This window comes from Solea solea, chromosome 5 (assembly GCF_958295425.1).
Source record: "Solea solea chromosome 5, fSolSol10.1, whole genome shotgun sequence".
NCBI classification, from domain to species: domain Eukaryota; kingdom Metazoa; phylum Chordata; class Actinopteri; order Pleuronectiformes; family Soleidae; genus Solea; species Solea solea.
Genome location: NC_081138.1, coordinates 23,196,085 through 23,217,214, shown reverse-complemented (window position 1 = coordinate 23,217,214; position 21,130 = coordinate 23,196,085). Strand labels below are relative to the sequence as shown.

Below are 21,130 nucleotides of genomic sequence, written 5' to 3'. Positions count from 1 at the left end.
CCTTCCGTAATGTTAAAATGTCAAATTTTAACATTAAATGTCATCATAAAATGAACAGAAATGATTTTCACTTGGCAGAAATTGAAGATAAAGTTATTATAATATTACAAGAGCACCCTACCTTCATGCCTTGTGACCCTCTTGTGGAGGATAAAGTGGTGGATGATGGACGGACGGATGGAAATCTACAAAGTGAAGTTAAATAATTGAATCTGATCAGATGAGATGAGCAGATGAAACAGCACGTCACCTGTGCAAACAGAAGGAACCTTCATACAGCTTTATTAAAATGTGACCTGGAACAGCTCAGTTTTTTGTTTTTATTGCACCAAGTGAAGCCTCACTTTGTCTTTAAAATAAGGCTTTGAAAATAGAGGCAGAAGAGAAAAATATGCCATTTCAACATTTCTTCAGTAGTTTTTTTTTTTTTCATAAATAGATTCAGTTGTCCACCAGTCATCCATATGTACAGATCATTACAACAATCAAAAGATCAATTAACAAGCCAGAAATAATTTGTTTACATCGTTACATAGGTTTTTTTTTGGCTTGTTAACTGAAAACTTTCTCTCACTAACAGCATTTTCCAACTTTCAACAATCAAGAAGAAATGTACAGTGATCGTATGCCAAGCAGAGCGGAAATAAATGTAAATATACTGTACATACATACAGACAAAGTCATAGAGATACAGCTGAAGATGCAAAAACATAAATACAGGGGGAGGAACAAATTTAAAGGGATAGTTTCTTGAGTGGGGGGTCATATCAGTTTCTTATAGACAGTGAGGTTAATGTAGCAAATTCCACCTGCTGTCTACACTACCTTAGTCCACACTGCCTTTGTTTTATTTTTAAAAACTTCTCAGCTGTTTTTACGTAGTCGAAACAGGCAGAAACGTAGACCTTTGAAAACGATGATGCAGTGAACTGTATCTGCTTGTTATTGTGACTCGACAAACAATTGTGAAAGAAAAGGTTTGCCAACACTTTTAGTTTCAGATTTACCTACTCGTCAGTGCGATAAAAGAAATTCCATCTCTGAATTCTTTCCATGGTTGTTTCTTGTGAGTAATTCTTTCTTAAACTAGATAAGCAAATGGAAATATAGTAGCATGTATGTCGCCTTGCTGTTGGGAAGCCAGCAGTAGACCAAGACAAAATCACTGCTTTACAAAGCAATGCAAACCTCCATTTCCTGTTGGAAAAGCCCGATTGTTGCCATGCTTCACTGATCTCCCAGTCACCTATAAGTAACACACTGACCATACATAAGTAACTCATATAACCCCACTTCAACATTCCTGAACTGTACCTTTAAATATATACAGCTTGTGTTTTCATCACTTTTTAGCGACATATTTTTAACAGGGACAAGGCATTATTTGTCCTGCCAAGGTGAGCGAGCACGCACGCACGCACGCACACACGCACGCACACACACACACACACACACACACACACACACAAACTTTTGGCTCCACATTTTACAGTAAAGGTGACGATATGTGGTCTGAGGATATGAGATGAATCTACCTGTGGCTGTGCTCAGTGCATAGTTTAAACTCGGCATCAACGACCGTGTGCAAAGTCATGAAAGCAGTCGAGGAGAGGGAAGCAGCGGCCGGCGCCGACATACCGACGGACGAGATGCTTGTTTGTTTTTTGATTTAAAAGGAAGGACAACAAGCTGGAGAAGAAGCTGGATTTAAGACACATCGTTTGTACATTAGTGTTCTGGTTTTCTGCTCCTGCTTCGGCCTTTTACAGAGAAGTTCAAGTCAAAGTACGCCTCACTCTTTTTCTCCTTTATAAAAGAAATTGACAGCAAAACCGTAGGCAATAGACCCGATTATTATTATTGTTATTATTATTATTATTATTATAATAATAATAGGAGAGCGAGTTTAAAGCTTTAAGGCTCTGTTTCAATTAACTTTTTACATTTACTTCATCTCAACAAACCAGAGCTCAAATGTCACCTCTGAATCAATTAATACAATATAAAAACAAGTAAAATAAAGAGTGAATTTAACTGAAAATCAGGTGAAATCTGTCAGTGCTAATTTTCCTGAACAAATACCAAGAAGCGACTTTTCTCGATCTCCTGCTCAGACGTCAGCTTCACATTTGAACCGTTCTGAGGCCAGTGTGGCGTCACTACAGTGCGCCAGTGAGGCACATGAGGACAAGCACATGGATTGTGAGCAAGTAGGCCAGGAACAGGTATCGAGAGCGAGTGCGGCTGGTCAGCAGCTTGGAGAAGTAGAGGCTCCTCCCTCTGAGCCAGCGACGACACGCCACCATGCCGCCTTTCACCTGAAGGATCAGACGCCGCACAATCAAGGAAACAATTAATAGAGCAAAGAGTTTTTCTTGAACGGGATGAAAGAACGCAAGATGGCGTACGTACCTGTCGTGTGATCAGAGGCTGGTTGGGGTCGAGACTCAGAGCACCCCATCCCTCCTCCGTCTCCATGTCGATACTGAAATCGGGTTCGTCAACTCTGGATGCACCAGACATACTGCACAGAAACACATGAACAAGATGTGTATATCTGTGTCGTGTCAATATGTAAAACACATAGAGCAGGGGTCTCAAATTCAAATGAGCTGGGGGCCACTGAGTATCTTGTTTGGTCAGTAGGGGGCCAGTCAAGTAGTAAAAAAAAAAAGGCAAAGGTTTTGAGAAAGGGACTAATATTGAAATAATATTTCACATAATTTCAAAATAAAAGTGTTTGCTTTGACATGGAATAATAAATAGTTCACAATATAAACATATTTATGATCAAATAAAATAATAAAATATGAACACAGAATCATCCCGATGGACATTCAAGAGAATACAGATTTCAGACACTTCAACACTGGCTTCACTTTGTGGACCCCCAAGTTCTTTTATACGGTCTATGATTCTAACACCATGTGTAAACTGAGAAACTCAGTGCTCACCTCTTCACTCTGTCCTCTGCAAGACGAAAAGCTTCCTCAGCTGTCTCTCTCCTTGCTCTCTCATCGGCCAGAATCTGCTCCACCTCCAGCAGCCTGAACACACACACACACACGCACAGGTGTTAATATGCTAACCATCACAGAGACAGCCAGCGAGGCAGACCTGTCGTCTTCTCACCTATCACGGAGCTGACCGACTTCAGCCGTTTCAACAACCATAGACTCACGGCTTCTCTCCTGTGGGGCTCCGGGTGCAACCTCAGCATACACTGACCCCTGCTAGTGTGGAAACAAACTTGCAAATAAGAAAACATTTTTATCTGAGAAAATCTATTCAAGTGCCCAGTGTGGTCTTCGGCTGCTGTAACTCATCTACTTCAAGGTTCAGTGTGTTATTGTTGCCTTTTTATCATCGCTAACTAGGCTGGCAATTTTCCTCCGATCTCTGGCTTCAACAGGGTGTTGTATAGAAAATAAACACTTTTTATTCTATTCTATTTTAGCCCAGAGAAAGGCTGCTCACTGGATATTTTCCTCTATATTTGGACCATTAATGCCTCCTACAGACTCCTGTGTTTTCAGTATAAATTCAGTATAACAAACTGTGCGACATGGGTCTAATAACCATGGTTCAGATATCAAGTATGATGCATATACTGTAGATGTGATTCAGCTGCGAACCGAGACACCAACATCATTAGCATGAGGCAGTAGCAATCAGCAGATGATGATGAATTGCGATAAATAAAAACTATAAAGATGAGGCGGTGGATTCCACATACACATTGTATATGTGTATGTAGCATTCGGTTACGTTTTGCCTCCATTGTATTTGACTGTGTCGCCCTGCTGCTGATAAATAGATAATTTTATGCAGCATTTTTATTGACTAGTCGGTAGATATAGCTCTTACATTTTTGACATGAACAGAAAATGTTCTTAAGCTGTCCCTGTGACAACAGCCATCACTGAACTTTTTTTACAGTATGACCACTGCTCAGGATCCACGATCAATGGAATCAGCATAATTGTTTCATGTTGGGCATTATTTTATCACGCATCCTGTCAGGTTTTGTTCTGTATCACACCACAGGACACTTTTTTTCTTTTGGCAGTACAGAATCTGTATATACCTGAGCTTGGCCTTGTACTTGAGTTTCCAGCCAGTGGCAGCGGTTCTGTGTGTCCCTCAGGGTTTGGACAACAGCTCTCATCTGAGCTGCACAGGCGCCTTTCTCTTCTACGGCCTGCTGTAGCTGGAGTGAGAGGGAGGTGATTTATTATATTCTAGCACTAAATTAAAATTGAGGAGATACCTCATATATTACATTTTATATCGTCATTAGAAAATATATGGATAAAGCAGAAATGTCATCTTTTTTTTGACTAGATAAGATGCTGACATGCCAACAGTGTGGCTTTTCTGCTGACATTAATGTTTCTGTTGGAATTGTAAAAAGGTGACTAAAAACAACATTTGATTTATACTAAACTGGCTAAGTTTTGGGTTAGGGGTAAAAGGTTGGGTTAGTTTTATAGGTGATAATTACAACATCTGGGTCTAGTAAAAGTAGGTTCCTCTCTTTCTCACCATGATTACAAACTCTACAAGTGGTTAAGATCTTATAAGATTATTTGTTGAGAGTTTAAAAAGTATGAAGGCTTAAAACTTCAATTAATATTATATAACTCGGAGCTATTGTGACAGCTCGAGTCATACCTTGGTGTTGAGTTGCAGGAGGTAGTGGTCTCTTTGTTGGATCTCATACATGCACCGCTGCAGGTCTCCATGAAGTCGAACCTTCTCTGACTCCAACTGACTCACCACCGTGTCCGCAAAAGATTCCTGCTACAACAAGGCAAACATTTGTTCATGAAATTAAGACGGATGCCAACTAACGTAGAACACCTATTTGGTGTTCTACGTTAGTTGGCATCCATAATGTTACCACCTTATTTCATTGCACATGGTTAACATGCAAAATAAAATGTTTTCTTACCTTGACTAGAAGCGTGTCCTTCCTCTCTGTGTCACACCTGCAAAACACACACACAACATGTAATAAAAGTAACATCTCTCATTTGTTCTCATGCATGAATCCACACATACAGACACTTAAGCAAACCACATGGTGCTTACTACAGTTTGGCCAAATACCAAACTCCTTGTTGCAAAGGTAACAATGCGACACCGGTTCTTGTGTCAGTTGTATGTACAATTTACAGCCAAGACATGTTGCCAAAATCGCACCACACTCGCACACTTACTTCATGCCAAGAGCTGTTCTACAAAGGAAAAACAAACAAACAATAGAAAAGCTTTTTCCGAGAAAGCAGTGTGCTGTTTGATTGACACTGTTCAATTCAAAGTAAATAAGCAGTATTACAAATAAAGCCTCCACAGTACACTATGACTGTGGTTAGTCTCACTTTGACCACTATAGGCTCTACATACAAACTAGTGTAAAGAAGATTTAGTACTTGTTTAAGTTTGGAAAAAGGTCACTATCAGAGACAGGGTTCAAAAAGGTACTAAATACTGGTCTGTTCTGGGTGTAACATGTCATAAACCAATCAGATCTTTCAAATCTCTCCAGGTGCAATCAAAAACAGTTGATTGGCAAGTGGGTAAATACATCATTGGACTGTGGCTGTCATTCCTGAGCTCCTCCTACCAGATGATTGTGGACAGATACACATGCTTAAAAGATGACAGATGATGCAAGGCAACATCTCCATCTATAAAAAGCTCAACCCACACTGACACCTGTTTTATTGCAGCTCCTGTCACCCATGTTTGGGTTGCTTTGCAGCATGGACAGTTGTTACAAATGCTATAAGTGTGACCTTTCCACTGGTGGGACATGTATGTAGAGCTGCTAAGTAGAACTGCACTGTTACTGATCAAAGTCTCCCATCACTGGCCAGATTCCTCCGAGGCTGGAAACATAATCTAGAGATGGTGCAGAAGTCTACTTCTCTCTCAGATCACTTAATCTGCATTATTGTGAAAGATTACTGTTAAATCCCATAATAATAACAACAGATTGAACATTTTATTTTGCCTACCCCAACGTTAATACTATAAGTAGGTTTAAGAAAACCTGTCAGCAGAAATGTTTTGTTTTTACCTCAGAGTTTCCACTTCCCGAGATCTGGTGATTTCTTCAGGTAATTTTTTGTAAACCATCTTTTCATCCAGCTTCTGCAAAACATTAAAAAGCAAAATAGGGTCATCAGTTACAAAGAGACAGCGATTAAAAACCATTTAATGAAACAGAATTATACAGACACCACAACATGTACATCCCAACAGAAAAATACCATGCAAGTCAAAGCAATGGTATGAGAAAAAAAAAGAAAAAAAACTAACTTGACCTTTCATACTGTGAAGAAAAAAAGAAACCCTAGCCAAGAAATGAAGTTCAAGCAACAGCCAAACCCAAATCACAGCCGATGACCTAACTTACCTGCCCATCTGTTTCAGTCTGCAAGGCACTGATGCCACTTCCCTTGGACTCGGGACTCGACCCTTGTCTGGTCCCGGCCAACTCATCCATTAGCCGATCGCGGTCATTTTGGAGGCTGGCCATGGATCTGGAAAACGCGGACAGCTGCCTGCTGTATGTGTTATTTTCCAAGGTGACCTGCTTGAGTTCCCTTTCTTTCTCCAACAACCCCTTCGAGAGCTCATCCAGCAGCTTGCTCAATTCGGTGTGGGCATTTTTGCTCTCAAAAGCTGTTAATTTGTGAACAAGGATGTCCCTCTCTTTGGCAAACATGGCCAAGTCTGAAGTGACATCCTGCAGGTTACGTTCCACCTTATTCAAGGCTGCCCGACTCTCTTGGAGTTCTTCATCGTATCTATTTCTGAGGATCTTAAAGTCTTCAATCAGCTGATCACGGTCATTCTGCAAAGCAGCCATGGATTTGCACAAAGACTCATTCTGTGCCTTTATATCTTTATTTAGATTTTTTGCCTCTGTTAACTGTTGCTCCATTTCGAGAAGGTCTTTTGCGAGTTCTGCCACCCTTTGAGCAGCCATCTCTTGCTCGGTCCTCATCAGATCCACCTCACGCTCAAATGTGTCCAGCTCAGCGTTGTATTTATCTTCAGCTTCAGCCAGTTTCTTGTCCGTCTCGTTTTCTACCTGCTGCATTTTGTCATTGACTTCATTAATTACGTTTTTCTGAAGAAGCACTTTTTGATGGAGGTCATTACATTCAGCTGCTTTGGCTGCCACCGCTTCCTGCAAATCACTAATTACTTTGCCCACATCGGTCGTTGCTTTGTACTTTTTCTGATCCGATATTTCTGCTTCCAGTTTTGAAACCTGAGCTCTAAGTTTAGAAATGTCTACTTTCAACAACTCATTCACTTCTTCTCCCTTCTGAAGCTCCAGATGAGACTCTCTGTGCTGTTTTTCAGCAACAGCCTTATGGTTTTCAAGGTCTTTAATCACATCCTGCTGCTTCTTCAGCAGTACCTTCAATTGATTGTCCTTCAGGGATAAAACTTGATTTAAATCTTCTCTGTAGCGAACAAGCTGAGCCCTGAGCATAGCGTTCTCTGAATTGAGATCATCCATCTGATGCAACAGTTTCCTTATTTCATGTTTAAGGCCTTTGGAAGCACCACCTTCCCCTTCGGAAGAGCTCTCTCTGCCCTTTAACCCCAACTCACTCTTTGCTTTAAGTATTCTGTGTTCTGACATGAGTCGGTCACGTTCGCTCTGTAAAGATACCACAGAGTTCTTGAACGATTCCATCTTTTCCACCAGTTGTTCCTTTTCCTGGTCCGAACGGTTTACTTTAATTTGCAGACTTTTCAGCTTTGCTTCAACTCCTTTCAATTCTTTGTCAGTTTTTTCTCTTTGGTTGCATACAGATGTTAATCTCTCCTCATAAACTGCAACCTGCGAGCGATAGTTGGCCTGAACTTGCTCTAGATATCCTGACATCTGTCCATCTTTACAAGATAACAGAGAGGAGATCTCAGCATCTTTGCTCCTAAGTAGTGTCTTAAGTTGTAAAGAAATTCCCTCCTGTTTCTCAAGGTCTGCTTGACATTTGCCATTTTGAGTTTGTAAAAAGAGCAGCTGAGTGTCTGTGTCGCTGTTTATCTTTTCCACCTGCTGGAGATTTAGCTGCATTTGGGAAATCATGTCCTGTTTATCAGTAAGCTGCCAAGTGAGTTCACGTTTTTCTTGTTCTATTTGTTCCACTTGAGCACTAAGTTCCTTCACCTGCACAGTCATGAGGTCCATGGATTCAAGGAGTTCAGCGTTGCGAGCGCTCATCACAAACAGCTGCCTCTGTTGTGCAGCAGCAGCGACAGAGTATTCGTTAAGTGTCCGCTCCAGTCTTGACTTGGTAACTCGTAGTTCATTCACCTCTTTATCTTTCACCCTCATATCTTCAAGGAATCGTTTAATCACAAATCCCTGTTCTAGGAGCTGGTTGTCCTTCTCGTTTAAGATATTTTGGTACAAACTGTTCCACAGTTTTGCAGCCTCTGCCCCTTGAGAAGTGGATGATAAAGCGGAGAGCTTTGCTTCATTTGTCTCAGCTTCTCTCTTCAGAGTACTTATCTGTAGATCTTGAGAGTCTATATGTTGTCTCAGCTCATTAACTTTCTGACATTCTTTGTCTTTTAAATCATTCAATTTATTTATCTGTTCCTCTAACACAGTCTGGTTCTCCACAAAGGAATTTATTTGCCTCTCGTCAATATTTTGCAGTGATTGTGTTTTTTCCATGATCTGGTCCTCAGACTGTTTTCTTTGCATTTCCAGAGCCAGCTGGTCTCTCTCAGACTCAACAGTCACAACCTTTTCTGTGGCTTCCTGGAGAAGATTATTTTGTGCTGTCAGCTCAGCTTCAACCTGTTTATTTCTCTCTTCTAAAACCATTATCTTCTCTGAACCTTTTTGCAGTTCTATCTCCAGGTGGTCATGAGCAGATTGCAAGTTTTTCAAAGACCTCTCTAAATCTAAAATCAGTTCTTGGTATTTAATACAGTTTTGCTGGAGATGATTTATCTCCTGATGCTTTTCTCTGAGCAGCTCTTGCAATTCTTTCTTTACATTCTTGGAGCCCTGGTTGCCTCTCTGCACCATCTTTAGTTTCTCCTCAAACTCTCTGACTAGCTTGAGTTGCTCCTCTTCTTTTTCTTGTCGAATCTGATCACTCCTCTCCTTACTGGCTGCCAGCTGAGAGGACAGCTGAGTGTTTTGAGTTTTCAAATCACGGACTGACTCGGTCAGTTCGTCAATCCTTTCAGAGTTCTTGAGAATAACAGTCTCCAAATACTCATTTTCATTCTTAACTTTGTCTGAAATCTCCTGAACATTCTCAAGCTCCTCTTGTAACAGACACTTATCATCCTCCAAGATTCTCACCTTCTCAATTATGCTGATAGTCTCTTGGCTGTGTTGACCGATTGTGTCCCTTAGCTCTTTGATGACATCATCTGTCTTTCCCATCTGCAGCTCATGATCGCTCTGTATCATTTCAAATCTTTCCGACAGAGTTTGCTTGTCCTTTTGTAACAAGTTGTTGATCTCCAACTGAGCAGCAAGTTCTGTTTTCTGGGCCTCTATCTGGGCAGTCAGTGAATTATTGAGACCGAGGGCTTCGTCAAGCTTCAGCTGCATGTTGCTTGTGTATGCATTTGATTCTGTGTGCTTTTTTTCTAATGAACTGCTTACTTCTTCCAGATTTCTTTCCAGCTGGCTGTTTTGAGCCATCATCACTTCAAGTTTCACTTTCAGAGCCTCTGAAGACTCTTTCACTTGGCAGATCTCAGCGTCCAGTTGTTTATTTCTGTCCTTCAGCTCCAACATTGCTGTTTTGTCGTTTTCTTCATCCTCAGTCAATTCCAGTCTCATTTTTCGATTTTCTTCCTCCAACTCCTCAATCTTCTGCTGTTTCTGTTTGGAAAACTTTCGCATTTTCTCTTTGATTCTTTCATTTTCCTCTTCCAGCTCTCTGGCTTTCTTCTCCATTACATCAATCTCAGTCTCTTGTTTGTGTGCTCTACGGAGGACTTCCTGCCGGTCTCTTTTTGCGCCCTCCAAAAGCTGTCTCATCTTATCCATCTCACTGCTAACATTTTCATAAGCTTGCAAAAGTGACTCATAATCTTGTTTAAGATCGGCATGCTTCGACTTCCACCTGGATAGATCCTCAGTTTGAGAGTCCTTCAGAGACTCAAGCTGACATGAGAAGGCTTGTTTCTGCTGGGTGATGTTTTCTATGGTTAGTTTCAAGCTGTCACAGGCAGCTGCAAGACTGCGATTATCGTTACGGATGTGATCAACTTCTGTGCTGAGCTCATGTTTCTCCTTGTTCAGAAACGCGACAGAACTTTCCAGCTGAATATTTTGTTGTTTCAACTTCAAAACAGATGATTCCAGGTCTAAATATTCCTCTTCTTTAGTTTGATGTCTTGATGAAAGCTTTTGTACCTCTTCCTTGAGTGTTTCATTTTCCTTCAGGAGGTCTTTTCTGGAAACCAAAGCGGCTTGTAATTTCCTGGTTAGGAGTGTAACTTTGTTTTGTCTGTCCTGATCGTTCAACTTGTTTGTGTCTCCCTGAGATTTCTGAAGGTCATCAACCTCTACTCTCATCTTTTCAATGGCAGTTTCATGCAGTTTTGATTGCTGCTTTAACTGCAGTTCAAGTGCAGCAATCAGCTCCTCCTTTTCTGCAAATTTAGCCTCAAAGACTAACAAAGCATCATCTCTCTCCTTTAGTTTCACTTCAAGGTTTTCAGACATCTTTTCTTGGAGTTGTTCAGTAAGTGTCTCTGCCTTCCTCAGTTGCATGTTCAGCACAGTCACCTCCTCTCTGAGTTCATCAACTACTTTCAAAGCACTTTCAGTTTCTTGTTTTAACAAATCGTAACTCATTTTTGCTTCGTCAAGCTTCTTAGTCAAAACAGCTTTGTCATCACTGAGCTGCTGCTGTGTTTCTACACATTTTTTTTCACTTGTTAAAACATCCATGGATTTCTGTGAGACTAAAGCGAGTGCTGTCTCAAGTTCCACTTTCATCTGATTATGTTGCTCCAATACAATCTTATTTTCCTCCATTAAGTGGTGACATTTTTCTTCATTTGCATGAAGTTGGTCTTCCAGTGTGGACCCGGACACATTTACCCGTGTCTCTAAAACTGGGTTTTCCTGAAATAAAATATGCTTCCCCTGTTGGCTTTCTACCTCATTGGCCTCGACTGTCAATTTATATTTCTCAATCTCTTCCATTTGTACACGTGCAAAGGCTTTCTCCAAGTCGTACCGTACTGTGTCAAGTTCCAGCTTCAAAGCTTCTGTTTTTTGCTCCATGACTACAAGAGCCTCATCTTTACTTGCCATTTTAAGAGACATTTTCTCAGCTTGGGATTTAACGGTCTCTAGCTCCGTCTGCAAATGTGGAAGAGAATGGCACTGTCTCTCTTTCTCGGCCAGCGACATCTTCAGATCCTGAACAGTTTTGTCCCGCTCCAAAACCAGCTGTTTTAAAGTGCCCAGTTCATCCAGATGACACAAAGAAGTTTTCTGCAGAGCCTCTAGTTCTCTGACCCTCTCATCAAAATTTAATTGGAGGGCATTCAGCTCATTTGTCTGCTGGCAGTGTTGCTCCAGCAGAGCCTTGTAGTCGTCTTTCAGTTCTGCAAGTTCTTGAGTCAATTTCCTTTCACTGTCCTGAGCTTTCTTTATTGTTTCCTTGCGAGCAAGCAAAGCAGCCTGGGCCTTTTTCTGTAATATGGCTTTTTCTGACTTCATTTGTGCTAGCTCGGTTTCTAAATTAACAGCAGAGGAGGAAGAATTCTTTAACTCATCTTGACAGACCCTGATTTCATTACACAGCTCTTCTATTTTCTGTGTCAAGCCATTTCTTTCTTGGTCAGATGCTTTTTCCTTCTCCGCAGCACTGGTCTGTAGCCGCTCAATGAGAGACGTTTTCTCACTGATTGTTTGCAGGTTTTCTGACAAATACACTTCTTTTTGATTAAGAGTGGTTTGTAAAAGTTGTTTTTCGGACTGTAATTGTTCAACAAGTTCCTCACTGTCTGTTTTGAGTCCAACAATCTCTCCCTCTTTCTCAAGAATAGTGTGTTCAAGAAGGGAAACCTTTTCCTGATAAATCTTTGCTAGTGCCTGGGCATCATTTCTCATTTCCTGTAACTGATCCTGTAAAAGTGCAATCTGGGTTTTCTCAGTAACACTGTCTTCTTTATGATTTTCATACTCCTCAAGTTTTTTTAGTAGATCCTTTCTTATGACAAGAGCAGCTTGAAGCTTCTTCTTCATCACATCTTTTTCTTTAGATACTTTAGCAAGTTCACCTGTAAGCCCGTCTTTTTCTTTCAGCAGCTCGAGCTTCTCATTATTTATGCTGTCAATTTCATTTTGAGAGTGAGAAATGCGGTCTTCCAACTGCTGACAAATCTCTTCGAGCCTTGTCTGTGCTTGCTCCACATTTTCCAATTGTGCTACTAGAGATAATTTTTCCTCCCCAAGTGTTACTCTTTCATTTGCAGCAGATTCCATGACTTGGACAATGGATGCATCTTTGTCCCGAATCTGCTGACTAAGTCCAGCAAGTAACTCCTTCTGCTGACTAATCTGAATGGCCAGACAGTTAATCTGCTCGTCTTTTGCCTGCAATTCAATCTGCAGAGAGGAATATGTGACAAGAGCTGCATTCAGTTTCTCTGTTTCAGCATTTAGCTGTACCTGTAAATGCTCCACAGTGTCTTGTAAAAGAGAAATTTGCTGACCCTTCTCTTCATTACTCTTTCCTCCTTCATTACATGTTTTATTCAACTCATTTTTTAAAGCTTCTACTTCAGACTGATGTCTGTCCTCCAACTGTTGAATCATGTGCTGTAAAGAGGCTTGTCTTTCATTCAAAGCATCTGATCTCTCAGAGGAAGTTCTTGGCGGCAGGAACAACTCTTTGTCAGGACCAAATTTTTGTGCTAAAAGTTTTTCTAAATCGTATTCCACAGTTGTTAGGGCTAATTGCAAATTATTGCTCTCCTTATCTTTTTCCTGAATAGATGCCAACACTGTCTCCAGCTGAATCCTAGAAGAAGATGCCTCCAGCTCTTTGACACTCAGTTGATCAGAGCCTTGCCGAACTGCGGACAGAGCCTCTGCTAGTTTTGCCTGCAAACAGTCCAGGTCATGTTTCAAAGCATTAACTTTAACATCTTTAGATTTCATTTCGTTTTCAATACTTTCTAGTCGTTCTGCAAGTAGATTCTTGTCCTGTTTTTCTCTATCCAGAACTAACAGCCACTCTTTCTCAGAGTCCTGAAGAATCTGCTCTATCTTTTGAATGCTTTCAGTTAATTGACAAAGTTCTTCATCTTTGGCACTAACCTTTGCTTGAAGCTCCTCCTTCTCCAGCACCATTTTCTCCACCATTTCCTTCATGCTGCTGGACTGCTGCTCCATTTGAAGCTGCAGTTCCCCCTGTGACATGCACAACTGTTGATGTTTCCTTTCCAGCTCTTCCTTCTCTGCAAGAAGCTTTCTTACTTCGTCCTGCAAATGTGAGTTCTCGTTACAGACAGAGGTAAGACGGTTCTGATGTTCTGCTTTTGACAAACCAAATTCCTTCTTAAGTTGCTGATTTTTCTCCTCTAGTTTTTGCATTTCTGAGACCAGCTGTGACGCATGTTTGGCCTGGGCTGTGTACTGGCTATTAATTGCATGGAGAGCCATTTCTCTCTGCTCCAGGTTTTCTGTCAGTGCATCCATTTGTGCAACAACTTGAAGGTGCTGTGATTTGAGCCTGTCTATCTCAACGGTCAGCATCGACACACTTGCTTGATTAGCAGAAAACGCTTCATCTTTTTCCTTTGTGAGACTCGTGTTCAGATCTCCACTTTGCTCAAGTTTGTGATGGATTACAGATAACTCATTTCTTAGTGTTTCTATGGTTGTAGTTGTTGCCTGACGTTCCATACTGAAATCATCCAATAACCTCTGTAGTTGGGAAACCTCATCAACCTGGTGAGACATTTGCCTCCTCATGTCTTGCAGCTCCTCCAAACTGGCTGCATATTTCTCTTTTAGGTTACTGAATGCAATATGCGTTTCCTCTGATGACTTTCTGAGATTTTCTGCCTCGGTGGACAACAGCTTATTGTGACTCTGCAGCTGTGACACCAACTCGGTGCTTTCCATGAACTGTGACTTGAAGAGCAAAGCCTCATCTGCTCTTCTCTGAACATCCATAAGAGTCTCTGATTGGTGCAGAAGAGCTGCCTCTTTTTCCATTAATGCCTTTCTTAGGTTTTCTGAATCAGCCATCTGTGCTTCCAGGCTGCCGTTGAGCTTTGTGACAGATTCTTTAAGGTGTGAAATCTGTTCTTTCAAGGTCTCACATTCTGCCTCTTTAGATTGAAGATTTGACTGAAGACTTTCAACAGCAGCTGAAGAATGACTCTGTAATTCAAGGTTTGACAATTCCCTTGACTCCAACCTGTTTTTTAGTGTGGAGGACTCTGCAGTAAGGTTTTCAACTTGACCACTGAGCTTGCAGACACAATCTTCAAGATCTGAAACTTTTGTATTCAAACCAACACTGTCGTCTGCTTTCTGCTTCAGCTGCCCCTCCTGCTCAGTGATGTTGCTGTTGAGCTGCTGTATCAGATTCTCCTTTTGGTTCAGGGAGTCATCTTTTTCTTTCAAGGTCAGAGTAAGATTCTCCAGCTCAGCATATGCTGCTTTGAGCTCAATCTCCTTATCAGAGACTAATTGTCTGAGTTCTGTGACCTCTGTCACTATGTTCTGAAGTTCAGACTTTAAACTTGTGTTCTGCTCATTTAGGGCCAGAATGCTGTCTTTAAAGTCTACGATCTCTGCTTTCCTCTGGTTGTCCTCCTGTGTCAGCTGACTCTTCTCTGCAGTGAGCTTCTGGACAGAATCCTTCAGGTTTGTCATTTCAACCTCCATCTCTGCTGCATTCTCATTCATGGCACCAAGCTGACTGCTGAGTGAAATCACTGATTCGTTTCGTTTATTCAGCTCATCTTTTTGGCTCTGAAACTCTTTAGACACTTCATTTAGTGTTTGTTCTTTCTGTTCTATCTGCTGTTTCACATCCAAACACTCTCGTCTTAGGAATTGTACCTCTTCCTGCAGTTGTGATACGAGTTCCTTGTGTAGCGCAACTTCATTCTGATAAACTCTAGATTCCTCTGCTGTCTGCTGCAACAACAAGTCTTTCTCCATCAGCCCAGACTTCAGCGCAGAGCTTTGTTCCTGTAGAGCTGATACAGAATCCTGAAGTTGTAGCAGTTGATTCTGCTGAGCCTCAAGCTGAAACCTCTGTTCTGATAATGCTGCTTCTTTCTCATCCGAGGATTTGCTAAATTGACTGATTTGCATTTTTAATCCATCAACATGTTCCTGTATACTCTGAAGTTGTTCTTCTCTCTCCCTTATTGTTTTTGACAGATTAGCACACTCGTTTGTTTTCTCGAATAAACCTGCAGAGTTTAACTTGTCACTTTCTTTCAGAATATGTTTTAATTCCTTTACTGCAACAGTGAGCTCCTCCTTTTCCCTCAAGAGGCTGCTGATTTCTTTCTGACTATTTGAAATTTCGATTTCAAAGCCAGAATTTCTTTCTTGGAGTGAACTCATTTCAGTGGTAAGTTCAGAAACTGATGTAATGTTCTGAGACAACTCTTTCTTTAGTGTCTGATTATCTTCTGTTAGAGTACTAATATTCTTGCTGAGATCGGAGATCTGTTCAAGAGTTACTTTAAGCTGTGAATCGAGGTTTGTGGCCAACTGTGTTTGCTGAATTAGCTCCTGTTCTCTGGATTCACAAGCAGCTCGATGCTGTTGGATTTCCTCAATGAGCGTCTGGATGCGGCTGTTGGAGTGAGACAATTCTGCTTGCCACAGCTCTGCTTCAGACTTCAGCTTTCTGGTGTTTTCCTCCATGACGCTGATTTGGTCCCTCTGAGCCTCAACAGTCTTGGTTACATGATTTAATTCGTCTTTGTGTTTTTGACACTGTTGCGTTGTATCTTTTAACATTTCATCTCCCTCATGCAGTTGCTGTCTGAGTTGTGTGAGCTCTTCTTTAAGTGACTCAGCCTCAGCCTGCAGCTTTGACACAAGATTTTTCTGAGCTGAAATTTCATTCTGTAAACCATGGCACTCTTCCTGCTTCTCTTTTAATATAGCATCCTTCTCCATTAACCCAGACCCCAGACTGCTTTCCTGCTCTCGCAGCATAAACACAGTTTCCTGGAGTTGTGTTTGTTGGTTTTGTTCAGCCTCTAATTGCATGTGGAGATCAACAGTGGCCTGTTCCTTCTGTGCTCTGTCAAGCTTAATCTGATCGACCTCAGACATCAAATTTTGCACCCGGTCCTGCAGCTGCTTCACCTCATCCTCCTTCTCTCTTAGTATCTGATTGAGACGACTACATTCATTTGTTTTTGCTAAGAGGACCTCTGTGGTGGAGTGTGTACTCTGCTCAAGGACTCCATTTAACTCCTTGATCTGAAGAGTCAGTTGCTCATTATCTCTTTGAAGCCCTTTGATAATTGTATCATTTTGTGAATGCTGCGTTTCCAACATGGATATTTGGGCTTGTAAGGAATCTTTGTTTTGTATACTTTCACTCACTTCTTCTATAAGTCTCTCTTTTTCTTTCGTTAGGCACTGTACCTGACTCTCTAGGCAGCTATTGAGTTCAAGTGCAGACGATACCTTTTCATTGAGCTCTTTGACTGCCTGCTTTTGCAACTTAAGCTCGTCAGTCACCCTCTGCTTCTCAGCCTTTGTGCTTTTTAAAAGGTTCTTGAGTTTGGAGATGTTTTCAGCTTTGCTTTTAAGCTCACTGCTCAATTTCTGGTTTTCGGAATCTCGCACTTGCAATTCACTGTTGAGTTTCTGCCTTTCGTCCTCGGCATGTTTATCATTTGCACTCAGCTGCTTTTCGAGTGTTTCAACTTTCTCTTGCATCTCTTTGTGGATGTGTTCCTCACTCTGTGTTCGCTCCTCTAATTGTTTGGACAATGTCTGCGTTTCATTATTGTATTTTTCCACCTGTGCCAGAAGCTTGTTGTGTTCTTCCTTGAAGGATTTTAGTTCGTTTTCATACGTCTGTTCTTTATCATGAAGCTCTTGCTCTAATTTCTCATTGTTGGTGTTTTTGTCATTGAGCTGTAAAACCAGTTGTTCTGACTCCTGCAGCTTCTGAGTGGATAACATCAGCTGTTCCTTCAATGAGGTGATGTGGGTTTCACATTCAAGTAGATGATGAGAATGACTCCCCATCTGTTTCTGGAGCTCCCCTCGAAGCTCCTGAATCATTTTCTTATCATCTTCGACCTGCTTTACCAGCTGCTCCACCTCAGCCTCTTTGTACTCTGCTTTCTCTTTGGCCTTGACTAACTCCTCCTCAGTGTCATTGAGTTTCTCGACCACCTCTGTGATTTTGCTGTTAAGAGCCTGCTGGTCTGAATTTTGTGAATCTCTGATAATCATGGCCTCCTTCTCAGCTTTCCGAAGAACTGTTTCTACCTGAATCAGACTCTCTTCTTTGAGTTTGACGTCCTGCTTTAGCACCAAGATCTGCTCTGTATACTCAGCCATGTTAACAGAGAGGGCTGATATCTCTTTGTCTTTTTCCAACACCGTGTCCTTAAGACTATCAATTTCCCGCTCACAGGTTTGAAGGTCGTGAATGAGTTGTGCTCTTTCTTCCAAGTGGGCAGAGTTTAATTTATCCAACTCCTCATTTGTCTGATCCAGCTCAGTTTGTAAAGTTTCTATGGTGACATCTTGTTTTTGTGTCTGAAAAAAAACAAACAAAAAAAAACAAGAATGAAGTGCAAGAACGGTAAATGCAACAAATGTAAACAAAATAAAGATGCTAACATTAAAAATGAGGTGCTGCTTTCAGACCCCCACTGAACTCTTGATATTATACAAAGATCGGCTGTATGTGAGGACATAAATGTCTGTCAAAGTCACTGCAGACATTGTCCAACCCATCTCCAGCCAGCTCCTGAGCCAAATCTCTGGATAATGTCTGGGTGAGCCCATGTAAGAACACTGCAGAATTTAAGGTTAAATCCACACTGCCTAATTCTGTTGACAGGCACAAAAATTCTACTCTAGATGTGGCTGATTTCCCCTGCTTTTTATCACCCTGAAATTTGGAAAAGCTACAGACTTCAGTTTTCATTTGAAAACTCCAGGGCTGTGTTTTAGTTTGCACAAGCAGTAACCAACACCTCTGTGAATGATGACACAGCTACCCACATATGCTTCCTCAACTCAATTATGAGCTGTAAATTAAATATTTTGTGACATTTTTAGATTTCAGTTTCACCTTGTCTTCCATCTCATAACAGAAACTCTTTAGCTTTATTATTGCAAGCTTCTCCACATTTACTGACCCGAGATTTAAGTAAAATTATAAATAACGACATTAAGAATTCCCACCTTCTCCTTCAGCGCAGTCAACTTCTGCGTGAGGTCAGAAACTTCTGTTCTCAACTTGGAGCACTGTTTCTCTGAGCTGCTGAATTTCTTGGAAACGTTATCGAGCTGAACGGAGAGAAAAAAAACACAGATGTAATTATTACATGCAGTTGCACACTGAACAAAACAATGGAGACAAAACTTACAGCGTGATCAGCCTGAAGGAGCTTGTCAGACACATCTCTGTACTGAATCTCTTTCTCGCTCAGAGATTCTCTGAGGCTGCTGATGAGCTCGAGTTTCTCTGATGTTTTGGCTAAAGTGTTCTCCTTCTCAATGAGGGAACTCTCCAGGCATTCTTGTGTGTCACTCAGCCTGAAAAAAAGATCAAGGCCTATATCAGCACAAAATCAGTGTTCCAAACTAATTCTTCATTCATTCATTCATCTTCTATCATCAAACTACATCTTAACTTTTCAATATTTTCTGACATTTTATGGACTAACCATGTAATTGAATGTGTCAATATTTCAGCGCAGTAAATGAATAGTTTACCCTTTGAGCTGTTCATTGAGACTGCTAACCAACAGCTGATGCTTCTCTGCATCTCTGCTCTGTTGACTTCGGACGCTGGCAAGCTGGCTCTGAAGTTTCTCCGACTCGTTCTGTGGCGGCACACAAACAAAAATCAAAACGCAGAGATTAAATTCTAAAATCAATGCTGAGGAAACTCACTGCACACAGACGTGGACAATAGCAGGTCTGCTGGAGATGATGTTTTCATCATCACTATCAAAATAAAAGGGATAGTTCAGGTTTTTATAGAATGTCCATTCTTCCCACCATTTGCCCTCCATTGTTCAATTGTCACATGTAGGCATGTACCGGTTGCACGTGTCATGGTATACCTCAGTATCAAAACCCGCTGAAATGTTCTGTAAACCTGAACTATCATGCTGATATCATAACATAAATAACTCCCCCACTCACAAGGTGATACCAAGTATTAGAAAGAAAGTTTGTGACAATAAATGCTTGACAAAGTGTGTCCAGGATTAAGCAAACACAGCACACCATTAGCCATCACCTCTAGAGGTGCTCTTCAGCGCACGCATACATGACTCAACACACCTGAGAGACCCAACATGGCTGCATATCTTCATCTACATCAAACGTCACCTGTGTTAGAAGGGTTTGTTACAAAATCCCAGTCCGCAAAAGGAGAACATGCAAATCACTCACACTTAACACTTCCAAAGCAAAAAAATAATTTATCAAAAGCAACACTGGATTATTTGAATTTGCATGTTTTCAGGTGAGCTAGTGCAAGGTGAGGTTACCTGTAGTGCCTCAATGCGCGCCTGCAGCTGCAGCCGGTCCTCTAAATCTTGACAGCGCTCCTCCAGACTCAGGATTTGCTCCTGCAGCTGGTTCCTTTCCAGCTCTAGCTCCTCCACAACGGTCCGTAAACCATCTGGAACCATGAGAAAAGATTATAGATGAGGATAGGTGCTGTGGACAGCATGGAGGGGAGGTGGAGTGAACATAATTCACAAGTCATTTTCAGCATACAGTTGAGGAAAAAACTCAAGATATATAGAGCTGTTGGGGATAGAGGGGCTTTTTTCCTTTGTGTGTTGCTGATGTCTTTTTTGTCATTAGTTTAAATTTGTCACTTCATTGATAAGTAATGAAAATGCAGATGCTTCACACGTAGATGTACACACTTATATTTACACAACACAATATCAGAAACATTTTTAAGGTTTTCATTTCTCATGATTCTGAAATTGTCCACTGCACTCTCTCCTGAAAGCAGCAACAGCATGTAAAGCAACCTTTTCTGCACTGGTGTTTAGGCCTCAAAGGGAGATACTATATGAAAATGGCTTCCTTTTTAACTTTAATTTAAAAATGAAATGATAACTCAGGTGTGTAGGGCTATAGGAGGTACTGTTACATATATAATCATACTGTGGAAGCTCCGAACAAATAATGTTGGGACCTGACATTTAAAGCAACAGCTTAAATCTTAAATCAGTAAGACGCAATAATCACAGGAAAGATAAAAATATTATACAACAGAAACTTTCAGGTTCATTATTTTATACAAAGTTTAGAGGGAAAGTTCCATCACAAATAACCAAACTTCACATCAGCAAGTTTTGTGTAAAACACTCACACACCAATAATTATTTTCATTTAGTGTATTTTTTTTAAATTTGCAAAACACATAATTGCTGATGGGTTTTTGGCTTTAGGAAAAGCTGCATATGAAGACAGAATGAGGAAGATAAAATGAGGGGGGGGGAAAAGCAGGACATGCAAACAACAGAAAAACACTTACCACAGATGTGAAGAATCCTGTCACCTACATTCACGTGTTATCACAAGAATTCAATGCATTCAGTGGGTTAATCCCAGACACACACACACTAGGCTGCTCAACCAGCATGCACATGTCAAAAGAAAATCCAGATGACAAAGAAAACCAGTGGATGAAAATGGAACTGGTTAGATTAAATACCCAGTTTAAAAAAATAATAATAATAATAATGTAAACTTGTTACAGTGTGACCCAGAGTCAAACTGAACCAAGCAAAATGATACAATACAATAACCCAATACAGATAAGCCACTTAAAAAAGCCACCAACAGCCACAATGTGAAATAAGTTTGGACTGTTGTGGTAAAACCAACACG

General features: G+C 41.0%; 1 protein-coding gene across 6 annotated transcripts in view; it reads right to left on the bottom strand.

Moving 5' to 3' along the window:
- Positions 1-265: 265 nt before the first annotated feature.
- The window catches only part of LOC131459856 (golgin subfamily B member 1-like), a 33,304-nt gene continuing 12,439 nt past the window's right edge, over positions 266-21,130 (bottom strand). For 2 of the 6 annotated variants that reach the window (XM_058629986.1, XM_058629989.1), the window contains exons 17-29: positions 19,768-19,901; positions 18,983-19,092; positions 18,634-18,802; positions 18,449-18,553; positions 6,425-17,794; positions 6,086-6,159; positions 4,955-4,991; positions 4,675-4,803; positions 4,088-4,210; positions 3,133-3,233; positions 2,955-3,047; positions 2,413-2,524; positions 266-2,318 (exon numbers count right to left, since the gene is read on the bottom strand). In XM_058629986.1, the coding sequence (XP_058485969.1) occupies positions 2,160-2,318; positions 2,413-2,524; positions 2,955-3,047; positions 3,133-3,233; positions 4,088-4,210; positions 4,675-4,803; positions 4,955-4,991; positions 6,086-6,159; positions 6,425-17,794; positions 18,449-18,553; positions 18,634-18,802; positions 18,983-19,092; positions 19,768-19,901 (12,716 nt within the window). In that variant the 3' untranslated portion in view covers positions 266-2,159. The remainder of the gene's footprint in view (positions 2,319-2,412; positions 2,525-2,954; positions 3,048-3,132; positions 3,234-4,087; positions 4,211-4,674; positions 4,804-4,954; positions 4,992-6,085; positions 6,160-6,424; positions 17,795-18,448; positions 18,554-18,633; positions 18,803-18,982; positions 19,093-19,767; positions 19,902-21,130) is intronic. The other 4 variants (XM_058629990.1, XM_058629987.1, XM_058629988.1 and 1 more) reach the window with 4 other exon arrangements.